General features: G+C 46.3%; 1 protein-coding gene across 1 annotated transcript in view; it reads left to right on the top strand.

The window, feature by feature from the left end:
- Positions 1 to 17784, top strand: part of slc39a4 (solute carrier family 39 member 4) — a 72670-nt gene that overhangs the window by 39602 nt on the left and 15284 nt on the right. Inside the window, exons 3-9 of the mRNA XM_067968863.1 lie at positions 1191 to 1401; positions 2805 to 3013; positions 9280 to 9454; positions 12478 to 12650; positions 14347 to 14493; positions 16714 to 16821; positions 17599 to 17650. Coding sequence (XP_067824964.1) covers positions 1191 to 1401; positions 2805 to 3013; positions 9280 to 9454; positions 12478 to 12650; positions 14347 to 14493; positions 16714 to 16821; positions 17599 to 17650 — 1075 coding nt within the window. The remainder of the gene's footprint in view (positions 1 to 1190; positions 1402 to 2804; positions 3014 to 9279; positions 9455 to 12477; positions 12651 to 14346; positions 14494 to 16713; positions 16822 to 17598; positions 17651 to 17784) is intronic.

The raw sequence follows: 17784 nt of genomic DNA, 5'->3' as shown, positions 1-17784 counted from the left end.
AGTTTTGCCCACTCACATAATCTCTCAATGTCCCTTTGCAACTTTCTGCTCCCATCTACTCTATTTACTGTCCCATCTAACTTGGTGTCATCAGCAAACTTAGATATATGGCTGATGACAGATGGTGCAGGGAGACGAGAAATAGGAATATGGAATCTTACTCTTAGTAGCATTAAGTTGTATCTTTTAGAGCAGACAACATGTATAGTTACTAGTTATAAAAGCAAAATACAGCAGATGTTGGAAATCTGCAATAAAAACAGAACTGTGTACTGTGTACAGTTTTGGCCTCCTTACCTAAAGAAAGATAGACTTGCCTTAGAGGTGGTGCAACAAAGATTCACTAGATTGATTCCTGGGCTGAGAGGGTTGTCCTCTGAGGAGAGACTGAGTAGAATGGGCCTATATTCTCTGGAGTTTAGAAGAATAAGAACATAAGAAATGAGAGGTGATCTCATTGAAATGTATAAAATTCTTAGAGGGCTTGACAGGGTAGATGCTGAGAGGCTGTTTCCCCTGGCTGGAGAGTCTAGAACTAGGGGGCATAGTTGCAGGATGAAGGGTCGGCCATTTAGGACCGAGATGAGGAAACATTTCTTCACTCAGAGGCTTGTGAGTATTTGGAATTCTCTACCCCAGAGGGCTGTGAATGCTCAGTTGTTGAGTATATTCAAGACTGAGATTGAAAGATTTTTGGACACTAAGGGAATCATGGGATATGGGGATAGAGCAGGAAAGTGGAGTTGAGGTAGAACATCAGCCATGATCTTTTCAAAGGCGGGGTAGGCTCGAGGAGCCGTATGGCCCACTCCTGCTCCTATTTCTAATGTTCTTACGTTAAAATGCTGGAAACACTCAGCAGGTTAGGGGGCATCTATGGAGAGAGAAACAGAGTTAATGTTTCAGGTCGATGACCTTTCATCAGAACTAGAAGATGTTAAGAGATGAACAGCTTTTAAGCAAATACAGAGCCAGGGAAAAGGGGGTAGGGAAATAATAAAAAGGGAGCGGTCTCTTACAGGGTGGAGGGCAGGAGTGATTAAATGAGAAAAGTGATGATGGTGCAAGGCAAAATGAGGTGATAATGAGACAAGTATAGAAACAGAAGATGAGTGCTGAGGAGGTGTAAATGGTTACAGGAATGGTTAGTTACTAGCTCTGTTTGATAATGAATTTGTTTCTATCTGCAGTCCTGTGTCGATGCAACTCAAATTTTGGAAGAGTGTGAATTGGGCTCCGATGGAATGACAAAAGATGACCTCGGCCACTTTTCTGCCATCGTGCTTTACCATGTCCTCCATGGGGACTGCATACTGCGACACTTACTGCCGGGGCCCGAGTACTTTCTCGATTTTATCTTTCACAGGCACCACAATGAATTGGGGAACATCACCAGAACAGGTAAGGATAATATTCTCCATTTAGCTTTAGGTTTGTAAATGGCAAGAGCGGGATTGGTGCATGTGGGGTGATGGGCGCGGGGCGGGGGGCGGGGGGGGGGGGGTGGTGGTTAAGCTGAGGCAGAAGGTGCAATCGTTAGCAGAATCAGGAGCATTAAAATCGGCCGGGCCTCATTTCCATGTCGCAGCGCGGGCTCCCGCAATGGTGAGATGCGCAGCGAGCGGGAGTGGAATTTTTGCGCAGCAAGAGGTCGTCACGGGTGGACCCGAGGGAACAGTCTCCGGCATAAGGTAAGTGGTGAGGGTGGGGTCCGGAGGCTGTCGCAGTCAGGGCAAGAGGAGGTCTAAGATTTCCTTCTGGGGCCCAGAGGAGCACCACTGCTGGAATACCTGGAATAGTGACACATTTGCAATTAAATGGTTAAGACGCATTACTATTTACAAGTGCTGCGGTTTATGTATTTATCATTGACTTCCATTCCCAGTTCCTTAAATAATGTATTGACATTTCCTGACCTGCTCAATATTTATCCTTCAACTAACACCACTAAAACAGATGATTCTGGTCATTTATCTCGCTACTGTTTGTGGGATCTTGCTGTGTGCAAATTGGCTGCCGCATTTCCCTATATTACAACAGCGGCTACACTTCAAAAGTACTTCATTGGCTGTAGAGCAAGTATTAGAAGGCAAATGGCATGTTGGCCTTTATTGCAAGGGGGTTGGAGTGAAAGAGTAAAGAAGTCTTACTACAATTGTACAGGGCTTTGGTGAGTCCTCACCTGGAGTACTGTGTACTGTTTTGGTCTCCTTATCTAAGGAAGGATATACTTGCCTTAGAGGCGGTGCAACAAAGGTTCACTAGATTAATTCCTGGGATGAGAGGGTTGTCCTATGAGGAGAGGTTGAGTAGAATGGGCCTATACTCTCAGGAGTTTAGAAGAATGAGAGGTGATCTCATTGAAACATAAGATTCTGAGGGGCTTGACAGGGTATAGGCTGAAATGTTGTTTCTCCTGGTTGGAGAGTCTAGAACTAGGGGGCATAGTCGCAGGATAAAGGGTCAGCCATTTAAGACTGAGATGAGGAGGCATTTCTTCACTCAGAGGGTTGTGAATCTTTGGAATTCTCTATCCCAGAGGGTTGTGGATGCTGACTCGCTGAGTATATTCAAGGCTGAGATAGATAGATTTTTGGACTCTAGCGGAATCAAGAGATATGGGGATTGGGCGGGAAAGTGGAGTTGAGGTTGAAGATCAGCCATGATCTGATTGAATGGCGGAGCAGGCTCGAGGGACCGTATGGCCTACTCCTGCTCCTTGTTCTTATGTTCTTAAAGCGCTTTGGGAAGTCTTGAGGTGGAGAAAGGCGGTATATAAATGCAAGTTCTTTCTTTCATTTCAGAACTTGAAGACTTAATGGATAAAATTGGTCTGGCTGATGATAAATATACGGTTTCCATGGTCAATGGACATGAACAGGACCATGGGCATGAGCTGCATAATGAACAAGATCAGGATCACAGGCACGAGTATGGTCATCAGCTCCACCTGCTGCCAACTAGAGGTGTGGAGAAGGAGGATGTCAACGTGACCGCCAGCATCTGGGACACGGTAAACGCTACAGTCCTTTCCGCCGTTCTCCTTATCAATCACTGTTGCAGATCCGTCTGGAAGCCTAGACTAAGCTGTTTCAGGGCTCGAGTGAGATGATTCCACGTTCCTTTGCAATCAAACGTATACGGGCTCACCCAGCGCACAGCTGGGTTACACACTGAGTGCATGAGCCATGTGGAGCAGGGAAATTTCAGGTTCGATATCCGGTCTGGGTTGAATCACAAGATCTGAACCAGGGCAGAGGTACATAGGAACATAGGAAGATAGGAACAGGAGTGTGCCATTTAGCCCCTCGAGCCTGTTCCATCAATCAATGAGATCATGGCTGTTCTGTGACCTAACTCCATGTACCCGCCTTAACCAAAGGTATTAAGGGATATGGGGCTAACAAAAATCTATCAATCTCAATTTAAAGTTAACAACTGAGCTAGCATCAACTGCCGCTTGCGGAAGAGAGTTCCAAATTTCTTGCACCCTTTGTGTGTAGAAATGTTTCCTAACTTCAAACTCCTGAAAGTCCTGGCTCTAATTTTTAGGCTATGTCCCCTAGTCCTAGACTCCCCAACCAGCGGAAATAGTTTCTCTCTATCTACCCTATCAATTTCCTTTAATATCGTGAAAACTTTGATCACCCCTTAATCTTCTAAACTCCAGGGAATACAACTCTAGTTTGTGTAATCTCTCCTCGTAATTTAACCCTTGGAGTCCAGGTATCGTTCTAGTAAACCTACGCTGCACTCCCTCCAAGGTGTGTTATAATTGGTCCCAATGTACCCTGGGTTGGGGAGAGGAAACTTCAGCCAAGGTTCCCACCCTGATCACTATCTAATGATCCCCTGCTGGAAGTCCATGAGGTCCATGGGAGGGGAAAGAGAGTGAATGGACCATAGAGGTTGCTGCCACCTACGGTATGCTCACTCCCCCCACCCCCCCCCCCCCCCCCACCAAAATTGCTGTGGTGAGCAGTTATTGCTTACGTTAGCGTACAGGTCCACTTTAATTGTTTTACTGAATGAGCTGGCCACCGCTAATGCAAATTCAAGGGTATCTGCACACTCATCACGATTACAGTACTCACACAGGCCTTCCACAACTCTCATTTGTCATTTTTGAATGATTCCCTGCATTTCTTAGTATATGCAAAAATAATGTAAAGGTTTGCAACACTCGAACGGTCCTGGGCGGCCCAAAGCGGGCCCTGAACCCCCCCAGGTAATTTCAACAACAACAACTTAAATTTATATAGCATCTTTAAGGTAGTAAAACTTCCCACGGCGCTTCACGGGAGCTAATCAGACAAAAAAATTGACACCGAGCCAAAGAAGGAGACATTAGGTCAGGTGACCAAAAGCTTGGTCAAAGAGGTTAGGTTTGAAGGAGTGTCTTAAAGGGGGAGGGAGAGGTGGGGAGGCGGAGAGGGTTATGGAGGGAACTCGCTGCCACATTGAAGCAGATAGCGTCGCTACATTTAAGGGGAGGCTTGATGCATAAACGAGGGGGAAGGTCATAGAGGGATACAGGGGGCAGTGTGGGAAGAGATCATTAGAGTGGGAGGAGGCTCATTACGTGGATAGACTGGAGAAGCTGGGGTTGTTCTCCTTAGAGCAGAGAAGGTTAAGAGGAGATTTAATAGAGATGTTCAAAATCATGAAGGGTTTTGATAGAGTAAATAAGGAGAAACTGTTTCCAGTGGCAGAAGGGTCGATAACCAGAGGACACAGGTTTAAGGCGATCGGCAAAAGAGCCAGAGGCAAGATGAGGAGAAACTTCTTTACGCAGCTAGTTGTTATGATCTGGAATGCACTGCCTGAAAGGGTGGTGGAAGCAGATTCAATAATAACTTTCAAAAGGGAATTGAATAAATACATGAAGGGGAAAAATTTACAGGACTAACTGGATAGCTCCTTAAAACAGCTGGCACAGGCACGATGGGCTGAATGGCCTCCTTCTGTGCTATATCATTCTATGATTCGATGTGTGGAGTATAAAAACTGGCATAGACAAGTTGGGCCAAATGGACTGTTTCTGGAATGAAAATTGGTCAGGTTCTACAATGAGTGGGCGATCTACTCCCCTAGGCTACTGGCCAGGGCTCAATGTTTTAAGATGACCCCCATCGAGTTTCCTACAGTTTTACCTCAACCAAAGCTTTGGAGGCATGCACAGTAAACAGCAGCATGGTTAAACTTCTGTGGATCTGAACTCTTTAAGCACACATTTAGCAGCTTAGCACGCAGCATCGGTGCATCAATAATCCTGCAGCCAGAGAACAAAGTTGTACACCTGCTAAGAGTTTATTTTAAAAAGCTGGAAAAAAAATAATTCTCATTTAATGCATTGTGTGTGTCTGTTAAGAGTAATTTCAGGCCCTTAGGTTTAAGGGGCAGACATTACTGTGATTTACAGTGTGGGCAGTGCCAAGCTCTATCATCTTATATAGAAGACTTTGTGCTGAATCAAGAATATTGAGCCATAAATACCAGTGGCTGAATAATCAAAACATGACCAGTAGAGGACAGAGCAGTATTATAATACGGTTTTGTGGGCTTACTGGGTCTGGAGCTGGTGCCACACACAGTTCAGTGAATGTATGTAAGCCACTAAAATAAAGACCTGCAAGTGCTGGAAATCTGAAATGCAAAACCAAAAATGCACGTCAGGTCCATCAACATCTGAAAACAGAAGGCAGGTTAATGTTTCAAGCACAGCCCCCTTCAGAACTGTCGTCACCCAAAACTTTAACCTATCTTTTTCCTTTGCAAATGCTGATGGTTCTGTGCTGTATTTTCAGCACAGGGATGAGGTTTGGTTAGCACCTTCCCAAACCTCGATGAGTTGATGTGTCACACAGTCCCAAGTTCAGTCTGTGCCGAGCGACCTTATCTCAGCTGGAGTGCCAACGAATGACCTATAATTGTCCTCCGCACTCCTGGATTAGGGCCAGGATTCCTGCTCCTGGTTACCGTCCAGCAACCCCTGTGCATGTGGACATTGGATGGGAGGATAGGATGGGGATGGGCTGCGATGTGTCTGAGGTGCAGTGACCAGCCAACGATCACCATCAGGGCCTACGCTCCGTTACTAATCATTTAGGTTATGGGTAGTGTAGTGGTTGTGTTACTGGACCAGTATTTTTTTTTATTCGTTTATGGGATGTGGGAGTCGCTGGCGAGGCCAGCATTTATTGCCCATCCCTAATTGCTCTTGAGAAGGTGGTGGTGAGCCGCCTTCTTGAACCGCTGCAGTCCGTGTGGTGACGGTTCACCCACAGTGCTGTTAGGAAGGGAGTTCCAGGATTTTGACCCAGCGACGATGAAGGAACGGCGATATATTTCCATGTCGGGATGGTGTGTGACTTGGTGGGGAATGTGCAGGTGGTGTTGTTCCCATGTGCCTGCTGCCCTTGTCCTTCTCGGTGGTAGAGGTCGCGGGTTTGGGAGGTGCTGTCGAAGAAGCCTTGGCGAGTTGCTGCAGTGCATCCTGTGGATGGTACACACTGCAGCCACAGTGCGCCGGTGGTGAAGGGAGTGAAGGTTTAGGCTGGTGGATGGGGTGCCAATCAAGCGGGCTGCTTTGTCCTGGATGGTGTCGAGCTTCTTGAGTGTTGTTGGAGCTGCACTCATCCAGGCAAGTGGAGAGTATTCCATCACACTCCTGACTTGTGCCTTATAGATGGTGGAAAGGCTTTTGGGAGTCAGGAGGTGAGTCACTCGCCACAGAATATCCAGCCTCTGGAGAACGTGAGTTCATAATCCCACCAAGGCAGTTTGAGAATTTAAATTCAGTTTAAGTCCAGGCGCGTGCGTCTCACAATTTTATGATTACAGTATTGTACTGCCCTGAGAATATTCCCTCCTTGCTGGGACTGCTTTCCAGCACCTCGTTCAAACAGAAGCCTGTGAACCCAATTTAGATTGGGAATTGGCACAACAACAACTTGCATTTATATAGCGCCTTTAACATGGTGAAACGTCCCTAGGCGCTTCACAGGAGTGAATATCAAACAAAATTTGACACTGAGCCACATCAGGAGATTTAAGGCCGGGAGAACAAAAGCTTGGTCAAAGAGGTTTTAAGGAGTGTCTTAAAGACGGAGAGAAAGGTAGAGAGGTGGAGAGGTTTAGGGAGGGAATTCCAGAGCTTAGGGCCGAGGCAGCTGAAGGCACAGCTGCCAATGATGGAGTGATTAAAATCGGGGATATGCAAGAAGCCAGAATTGGAGGAGGACAGAGATCTCGGAGGATTGTAGGGCTGGAGGAGGTTACAGAGATAGGGAGGGGCGAGGTCATGAAGGGTTTGAAAACAAGGATGAGAACTTTAATATCGAGGCGCTGCCGGACTGGGAGCCAACGTAGGTCAGGAATGATGGCTGAACTGGACTTGGTGTGAGTTAGGATATGGGCAGCAAAGTTTTGGATGAGCTCAAGTTTATGGAGGGTGGAAGATGGGAGGCCAGCCAGGAGAGCATTGGAATAGTCAAGTCAAGAGGTAACAAATGCATGGATGAGGGTTTCAGCAGCATATGGGCTGAGGCAGGGGTGGAGATGGGCGATGTTACGGAGGTGGAAGTAGGCAGTCTTGGTGATGGAGCAGATAGGTATTTGGAAGCTCATCTCAGGGTCAAATAGGACGCTGAGGTTGCGAACGGACTGACTCAGCCTCAGACAGTGGCCAGGGAGGGAGATGGAGTCAGTGGCTAGGGAACGGAGTTTGTGGTGGGGACCAAAGAAAATAGCTTTGGTCTTCCCAATATTTAGTTGGAGGAAAAAGTAATGTGACAAATCAGAGACAGTGGAGGGGTTGAGAGAGGTGGTGGTGAGGTAGAGCTGGATGTCATCAGCGTACATGTGGAACCTGACGTTGAGTTTTCGGATGATGTCACCGAGGGGCAGTATGTACATGAGAAATAGGACTGGTCCAGGGATAGATCCTTGGGGTACTCCAGGGGTAACGGTGCAGGATCGGGAAGAGAAGCCATTGCAGGTGATTCTCTGGTTACGACTGGACAGATAAGAATGGAGCCAGCCGAGCGCAGTCCCACCCAGCTGGACAACGGAGGAGAGGCGTTGGAGGAGGACAATGTGGTCAACCATGTCAAAGGCTGCAGACAGGTTGAGAAGGATGAGGAGGGATAGTTTACTAAGGTCACAGTCACATAGGATTGATAAGTGCCGTTTCAGTACAGTGGCAGGGGCGGAAACCTAATTGGAGGGATTCAAACATGGAGATGCAGGATAGATGGGCACGGATTTGGGAGATGACAACACATTCAAGGACTTTGGAGAGGAAAGAGAGGTTGGGGATGGGGCGGTAGTTTGCAAGGACAGAGGGATCAAGTGTGTTTTTTTTTGAGGAGGGGGGTGATGATGGTAAATTTGAAGGGGAGGGGGACAGTACCTGAGGAGAGGGAACCATTAAAAGTATCAGCTAACATGGGGGCCAGGAAGGGAAGTTGGGTGGTCAGCAGTTTGGAATAGGGTTGAAGGAGCAGGAGGTGGGTCTCATGGACAAGATGAGTTCGGAGAGGGCATGAGGGGAGATAGGAGAGAAACTAGAGAAAGATGCGAGTTCAGGACTAGGGCAGCGGGGAATGTTAGAGGAAGTTTGGCTTGGTGGGCTATGGGAAGGGAAGGAAGTGGCAGAGGCAGCTGAACGGATGGTCTCAATCTTAGTGACAAAGTAGTACATGAGGCTCCTCGCACTTGTTGTTGGAGATGAAGGTGGAGGAGGCAGGGGACAGGGGTTTAAGAAGACGGGTTGTAGTGGTGAAGAGAAGCCAGAGGTTATCTTTGCATTCCAGGATGATCCTGGAATAGTGAGCAGATTTGGAAGAGGAGAGCAGTACCCGATGGTGCATTACGTGGTCCAGGCAGATCTGGCGATGAATGGCTAAACAGTTACATCGAGTTACATCGAAACTACAGCACAGATACAGACCATTCGGCTCAACTGGTCTATGCCTACGTTTATGCTCCACACGAGCCTCCTCCCTCTCTACTTCATTTAACTCTATCAGCATATGTTTTGAGCCATAAATGTTCAAGTCTGTGTCCCTTGGACTTAAGGGAGCGGAGATGAGGGCCATACCAGGCGGAACGACCAGGGTGAGAGAGTAATGGTTTTAATGGGGACAGGGGCAACAAAGGTGGAGCTGAGGCTGTGATTGAGCAGATCGGTAGCTGCAGAAATGTTGTGGTGAATGACACCTTAGAGTGTCGTCTAACAGCTGTGCTCTCTTTTGTTTCTTTGCATTCTGTTCGTAGAAGTGCTTTAGTTCCAGTGAAATAATGACGATCCATCACATCCCAGTCGACGCCACGATTTCCCGCAGTGACTTTGTTCAGCTGAGTCCTGCATTAATCCAGCAGCTTCTGAGTCGAGCCTGCACCAGGAAGCAGCACGCCACAGATCATGAATTTCAGCTGACCACTACGGAAAGTAAGGTTCTCCAGCGTGTGATGTGTATCTGTTGCATTTGCTGATATCAGCGTTCTATAATGTGATTTATATCTGGACTGTTTGGTGGCTCAGTGGGTAGCACTCTCACCTCTGAGTCAATAGGTCATGGGTTCAAGCCCCACTCCAAAGACTTCAGCTCATAATCCAGGCTGATACTCCCAGTGCAGTACTGAGGGAGTGCTGCACTGTCGGAGGAACTGCCTCTCGGATGAAATGTTAAACCGAGGCCCCGTCTGCCCTCTCGGGTGGTTGTAAAAGATCCCACAGCCACTATTTTGAAGAAGAGCAGGGGAGTTCTCCCCGGTGGCCTGACCAACAGTTATCCCTCAAGTAACACCAAAAACAGATTATCTGGTCATTTATCGCATTGCTGTTTGCGGGAGATTGCAAATTCGAACATAGGAACAGGAGTAGGCCATTTAGCCCCTCGAGCCTGTTCCACCATTCAATGAGATCATGGCTGATGTGTGAATTAACTCCATACACCTGCCGTAGCCCCATATCCCTTAATACCTTTGGTTAACAAAAATCTATCAATCTCAGATTTAAAATTAAAATTGGATGCTGCGTTTCCCTACATTTCAACAGTGACTACACTTCAAAAAGTACTTCATTGAGTGTAAAGTGCTTTGGGACGTCCTGAGGTCATGAAAGGCGCGATAGAAATGCAAGCTCTTTCTCATTAGTTTATAACGTATGCTGTATATCTGGGTTGTTTGCTGGCATCATTGGTTTATAACACAAGGCCGGAATTTCCTTAGGGTATGGTGGCGGAAGAAGGGAATTGGGGCGGGGATTCACACCCCTGCCAGCACGACCGGAAACTCCCACCACTGACCCTTGACCACCCCACCGCATCTAAATGACAATAGGTCGCGGGGCCAGGAGAACTCTCTGATTTCCCTGCCTCTCGCCTGAAGTCCAGGCACTGGCAGGAGAGGGGTGGCAGTACAGCCAGAGGCAGCGGTGGAAAGAACCCAGTAATAGGCACCTGCCTCTCTTCTGTCCCTTGACCAGTTCCTGAGGCCCACGGCTCACGGAGAGCCTTTCGTTCATCTAATCTTGGGGGGCGGGGGAGGGACTTCTGTTTCCTCTAATCCAGTCTCTCGCTCTTTCTGGTGGGCTGCCGAGTTTCTGCTCCCTGTATGTGGCAGGCATCCTGCCGGGAGCTTGCTCTGCATCGTAATGCGGGGTCACGGTGGGGTTGGAGCAGAAGGCAGAAATCTCGTCCAGAGGAAAATCCAACCCGTGACGTATATCTGGAGTGTTCGCTGACAGCGTAGTGGTAACTTTACACGCCTATGCTTCCGGTGAGAAGCCTCGCCTGCAGGCAACGCAGATTCAAAATTTGGGTATGTACACTGCCCACATCTTTTCAATCGTCACAGGTGCCAGCATCTCTCTTGCAAACCATTTCTTTCATAAACTTTCATACCCTCTGTCTGGGCGAGATTTTAACACAAGGTTAAAGCAGTGTTCTATCACACTGTCATTCTCCTTAGACTGGACTGGACTCAAGCCAAGTCTGAGATACGGAAATTCATACCTACCGAGCCCCCAAGTACTGATTAGTTTTAAAGACAATGATGAGTCCTAATAAAGAAATTCTGGTTACAACAAAAGTCTTGGTACAAGTGAAAGAATAAACGCTCATTGGGCCAGAGTTTGCTGGCAAAATAACGGTGAGTTTAATGCGCACGGTGTTATTGCTGCATTAGTGCATTCATTACCAATTAAACTCGCCACAGAAAGTTAGGGCTGGTACTTAACAGCGTAAGGACCCTTTTAATGATGACATTTATGTTCCTGCAATGCTATACATCTCTGTTCCAGAAAAGGAACAATTGAAACTGTGGAGTGTCATTCCCGTAGGTAGTAAATTGTTCTTAAAGATTTTTTAAAATTTGATTTTTTTTTCTTACTTTTCCTTTCTGTCTCTTTTTTTCTCTCTACTTTATTTCTCTTTCTGTACCTGATTTGACTCTAATTCACCCTATTTCCATCACCGTCATTCCTCTGTTTCTTTCTCAATCCTTAAATCTCATTGGTTAAGGAGATAGACTGTTGGCCCCGTCATTCACCACGGCCCCAGATTCCCCCGAAGGATGAGGGAAAAAGTCTAACTAAAGGGGCACTCCCGCCGCGAGATGTCCCATTCCAGCAAAATCTGGGTCAACGAGTCCTTGGTCTCGGGTATCTCCATCACGGGGAAGCACCAACATTGTGGTGAGGCTCTATAGGTCACCACAGGGAGGCAGAAGGCAGAGAAATCCCAGGGCCTCCCTTGCATGCCGTTGACTTTCATAGGGGCAGAGGCAGAGGCCTGGGAGTAATTTTGCCTGCTCACTTGGTGTGAGGATGGAATATGCTGTGGAGAGACCGAAGAAAGGGGAGTTTAGAAGAATGAGAGGAGATCTTATTGAAACATATAAGATTCTGAGGGGGCTTGACAGGGTAAATGCTGAGAGGATGTTTCCCCTCATAGGGGAATCTAGAACTAGGCGGCATAAGGCGGCTCGCCACCACCTTCTCAAGGGCAATTAGGAATGGGCAATAAATGCTGGCCTTGCCAGCGACGCCCACATCCCATGAACGAATAAAAAAAAGTCTCAGAATAAGGGGTCGTCCATTTAAGATGGAGATGAGGAGAAATTTCTTCTCTCAGAGGGTTGTGAGCCTTTGGAATTCTTTGCCCCAAAGAGCGGTGGAGGCTGAGTCACTGAATATATTCAAGGCTGAGTTAGATAAATTTTTGATCAGCAAAGGGAGTCAAAGGATATGGGGAACAGGCGGGAAAGTGGAGTTGAGGCCAGAATCAGATCAGCCATGATCTCATTAAATGGTGGAGCAGGCTCGAAGGGCCGAATGGCCTACTCCTGCTCCTATCTCTTATGTTCTCATGTAGATATTGCGAAAGAAAATTACATTCTCAACAATAATAACAACAAATGTTTAATTTTTTTTGAATACATTTTTTTAAAAATGCATCCTTTTTGTTCCAGAGTATGTTTATGGATCGATCGCAACGTTGATCGTGAGTCTTTGCGCTGTGTTTGGGATTGTGATTGTGGCATTCACCACCTGCACCAACGCATATCAGTATGTCATACAAACCTTCATAAGTCTGGCCGTGGGTTCACTGACTGGCGATGCTGTGTTACATCTCATACCCTCGGTGAGCACACTTGACTGCGTTTCTCTCATAATATTTTGTATATTACAAAAAAAAAGTGCTTTCATTTCAATTGCAACCTACGATGAAACCTATTTGACCGCAAGACAGGAATGGCAAAGTATCGCTGTCTAGATATTGTTAAAAATCTTGTGCATCCGCACGTTTCCTGTCCAACTTCCTGTTGTCACAACTTTGGATCACACTTTTATTTCAACATTTAACATCGGAACTGCCTATGTAAACATTTAGAATGGAAATCCTTTATGTAAACAGATGCCTGTAATGATACAGTTATGGTTTTAGGCCAGTAGATGGTGCTGTGAAGTGAGTTTCTGAAGCTCTTACCATCTCCATCGTCATATTACACATTAAAAAACTGCATTCAACTAACTATGGGCAATGCCACGGGTACATTTTACCAGTAAATACTAGTAATTTTTTTTAAAAAGCACTAACTGTAAAAAAAAATACCATCTCTCATATAAATGCAGCAATCCCTGCTGGAAAGTGTGCTAGTGTGGACATCGAGTGAGGCAAGGCTTGGGGTTAGTCTGTAATACCTTTCACGGTTGAACAACCTGACGATATTCATTATCTGGGCCCATTGGTGAAGAAAAGCATCAGCGGGTGAAGTACCCGAAGACTAATAAGCACCAATGGTCCTGTACACTAGTACGAACGAATGCCTTCAACAACAACGACAACTTGCATTTATATCGTGCCTTTAACATAGTAAAACATCCCAAGGTGATTCACAGGAGTGATTATCAAACAAAATTTGACACCGAGCCACATTAGGAGATATCAGGACAGGTTACCAAAAGCTTGATCAAAGAGGTTGGATTTAAGTAACCTCTTAAAAGAGAAGAGAGAGCTAGAGAGGCAGAGAGGTTTAGGAAGGGAATTCCAGAGCTTAGAGCCTAGGCAGCGATTAAAATCAGGAATGCACAAGAGACCAGAATTGGAGGAGCGCAGGGATTTCGGAGGGTTGAAGGGCTGGAGGAGGTTACAGAGATAGGGAGGGGCGAGGCCATTGAAGGATTTGAAAATAAGGATGAGAATTTTAAAATCGAGGCATTGCCGAATCGGGAGCCAATGTAGATCAGCGAGCACAGGGGTGATGGTTAACGGGCCATGGTGCGAGTTAGGATATGGACAGCAGAGCTTTGGATGAGCTCAAGTTTATGGAGGGCAGAAGATGGGAGGCTGCCAGGAGAGCATTGGAATACCTTCAGGAGAGGAGGGAAGAAAACTAGTACAAATAAAACACAGTGCCAGGGACACTGTTGTCATGATGCTAGTATGACTTTGTATCGCGTAGGATAGATCAGCTGCTTAAGCACCATTTAAATCCAATCCCTCAAGCTACTTTACTTTTATTAACGTAAATATAAGATAGTTACCAATAAATCCAATAGGGAATTCAGGAGAAACTTCTTTACCCAAAGAGTGGTAAGAATGTGGAACTCGCTACCACAAGGAGTAGTTGAGGCGAATAGCATAGATGCATTTAAGGGGAAGCTAGATAAACACATGAATAGAAGGATATGCTGATAGGGTGAGATGAAGAGAGGTGGGAGGAGGCTTGTGTGAAGCATAAACGTCAGCATAGACCAGTTGGGCCAAATGGCCTGACTCTGTGCTGAAGACTCTATGTAATATCTAAAGAAAAGTCTCCTTTGTATCTTTGTTATAGTTTCTTGGCTTACACTCTCACATGGATGATCAGGGTCACAGCCACTTGTCAGCGTCTCACACGTGGAAGCTGCTGGCCGTTCTTGGAGGCATCTATGTTTTCTTCCTGATGGAGAAGATATTCGGCCTATTAATGGAAGATGACGATGTAAGTATTTTTCTTTTAAAAAAGGATATACGAACTGAGTAAAGGCCAAAGAAGCCAGCAACCCATCAAAGAAAAATCAAAAGGTATTTAAGTGAAAACTCCAGGTTCTCTCTTAACATCACAATATATTATCATTACATCCCTGAAGGAGGAGAATCATGGCTGATCATCTACCTCAACTCCACTTTCCTGCTCGATCCCCATATCCCTTGATTCCCTTAGTGTCCAGAAATCTGTCTATCTCAAACTTGAATATATTTAATGACTCAGCATCCACAGCCCTCAGGGGTAGAGAATTCCAAAGATTCACAACCCTCAGAGTGAAGAAATTCCTCCTCATCTCAGTCTTAAATAGCCGACCCCTTGTCCTGAGACTATGCCCCCTAGTTCTAGACTCTCCAGCCATGGGAAATAACCTCTCAGCATCTACCCTGTCAAGCCCTCTCATAATCTTATGTTTCATTTAGATCACCTCTCATTCTTCTAAACTCCAGAGAGTATAGGCCCAGTCTACTCAACCTCACCTCAAAGGACAACCCTCTCATCCCAGGTGCTTGATTGGCACCCCATCCACCACCCTAAACATTCACTCCCTTCACCACCGGCGCACTGTGGCTGTTATAAAAAACCCAACTGGTTCGCTGATGCCCTTTAGGGTTGGAAACCTACAGTCCTTACTTGGGCTGGTCTATATGTAACCCAGTCCCACACCAATGTGGTTACCTGTTAACTGGTGAAGCGAGCCACTCGGCTGTATCAAAAACTGCTAGCAGTGGTTAAAGAAGAAGGCCCACCACCACCTTCTCAGGGCAACTAGGGATGGGCAATGAATGCTGGCCTTGCCTGTGACGCCCACATCCCGAGAATGAGTAATAAAAAAGGAAACAAATATTCAACAGAGCATTAATTGCTTTGATGGAAATCTATTCCATAGCCCTGAGCTATCTCTGGTGACACTGTACAGTCATTAAGTACATTTTGCCCCTGAGCGTGTCCCACCTTCCTGAGGGGCATTTGCAAATATAACAGGTGAGCACTGGTACCATTTGAGGCGCAGCTGGGGCACCTGCCTCAGATTGGGAGGGGAGGGAGGAGGAACCTGCAGTGGAACCTTGCTACAGATTTGAGAGCTGACAGAGTACTTTGAAGGGATTATGCCTTTATGGAAGATACCATGGAATATGCTATCAAAGTTTGAAACTTGCAGGAAGCTCAGAATGGATATTAGTTCGCTGACTGTCTTTATGTACATGCAGTGACTATTGACACCACTGTGTCAGCCAATGAGTTAGAGGCAGGGCAGGACTTACAGCAAACAGAGTTTATTTTACAGCAAACAGTCTATTTACTCAGCAGAGTCTATTTAAACAGAGCGTTTGTGCACTACAGCAAACAGAGTCTATTTAAACAGAGTCTCTACAAAAGCAGGATTATTTCTCCAGCAAAATGCAGTGAGTATAGTTACATAACACAAATTATGTGCGTAAAATCAATCCCAGTCACTTACAGCAGTGCGGTCTCCATTCTGGCTGTGGCTTGTGGTGTCACTATATACAGCCTTATGTATAGTGGACTTGATAGATTGACGTAGGACAAGGCTGCCAAGGATAAGAGGAGGAATATCTCCTTCAGAGCAACCACTGCATTCACTCCTTCATGGAACTAATATACGGTGAAGATTTGCAGAAATCCAACATGATTTGACCCAGATTGCTAATGAATAAACACTGATTCCTCATGCCATCAATTAGATCCACTGAGACAGAGCCTTGGTTCATGTGTCTCTGCCTATCGGCTCCATGTGCTACTGAAAAATAGTATGATTCACGGAGAGATCCTCCCTGCAAGCACAGATGTAGTGGAAATAAATATTCAAGAGATAAGTAAATACTGCTCTGCTTGAGAAACCTAAATGAACAAATCCCACAATGCAGGACTCCAACACAGCTGAAAAGAGTTGAGGATGAGTTAAATCAGCAAGTAGTTGTTTGGTGATCCTAGCTTGGGTATTAAAAGCTGGCTGACTGTAGCAGGAAGAAAGCAAGACTGTTTAAAAAAAACTATCTAGCAGTAATAGCATTTAACCATTCCATTTAAGTGCTACTTTAGGATATCAGAATGAATCCTGAGGACCTGTTGCTGTGGAGCTGCCTGAGTTCAGATAATATGCTGTGTCTGATGCTACTGCATCATGTTAAGTTGATCTGTATCTGGTTGTAGGATGAACATGACCACCATCACTGTGACCACGTGTTGGCACTTCAGGCGTTTAAAGAGGATCAAAAGAACGAACAAAAGAAAAATCAGACAATATCCCAGGTGGAACTGGTAAGGGTTGCACAAGGGGGCAGGGACTGAAACTCTTTAACCAGCCCTTTTCTACCTCCCCGCTGCTTTCTTTATCTCCCCCAGTGGCTCTTGGGGGGGAATTCACCTCCTCGTTCCAGCCCAAAATCGGGCGGGATCGCGGTAGAGAACGTTGTAAAATTTGGGAGGGGAGGCCTTCCTCTCACCCTACTCCTGCCAGGTCCGCTGCTGGTTTGCCGCATGCAAACGGTGGTGGGAGATGGTAGGGCCCAGGTGAATTTTCCTTCTTTCTGCCCCAATACTGGTGCTTCCCGGGGCTGCCATGTGGAAAGTGGGAGGACCCTAGTTCCTCCAATGGAGGGAGAGGGCCTTGAAGGGGCTTCCTCTCCCTCCAGTGAGTGCCAGAGACTTACCTGCTGAAGGTCTTGGCCTCTTCTGGTGTTGCAGTGGTGTCCTCACTGCAGCATCGCTGAGAGTCCCCACCCTTGTACTGGCCCCTGGAATCCTGCCGAAAGCCCGCCATGCATACTTAATGAACCCCAACCTGCCAACATTAATTGGGTTCCGGGCCAGTTACGGGGGGACAGGTGAAATTCTGTCCCGTTGGAACTCCTCCATGAAGAAGGGAATTCTTCCCCCCCACCCCCCGCTTTCCTTTTCTCATTCTATCGTTCCTCCTTTCTTTTTCCTTTTTTTTTAACCTTCCCTTTCTCATTTTTTGTGTTTCTCTCTATTTTTACTCTTTCATTCCTGTATTCCAACTAGATATTAATCACTCCGTAATGTTTCTATATTTAGATGGCCTCTGAGGTGTCCTTGGAAGTTGACTACAGTAATCGTCCCAATAAAGGTTAGTTTGCTTATAAAATCATAAATAATTAATATATCTCAATCTTGTCTGACGGAGAAGATTTTGGCCCTGAATTTCCTTGGACTTACTGCCGCCGCGCCACCGTAACTTCACCGGAAGTGCAGCGGAATCCC

Source organism: Heptranchias perlo, chromosome 2, assembly GCF_035084215.1.
Source record: "Heptranchias perlo isolate sHepPer1 chromosome 2, sHepPer1.hap1, whole genome shotgun sequence".
In the NCBI taxonomy this organism is placed as follows: Eukaryota; Metazoa; Chordata; class Chondrichthyes; order Hexanchiformes; family Hexanchidae; genus Heptranchias; species Heptranchias perlo.
Note: the sequence above shows the minus strand (reverse complement) of the source record. Positions and strands in the feature narration are given on the sequence as shown.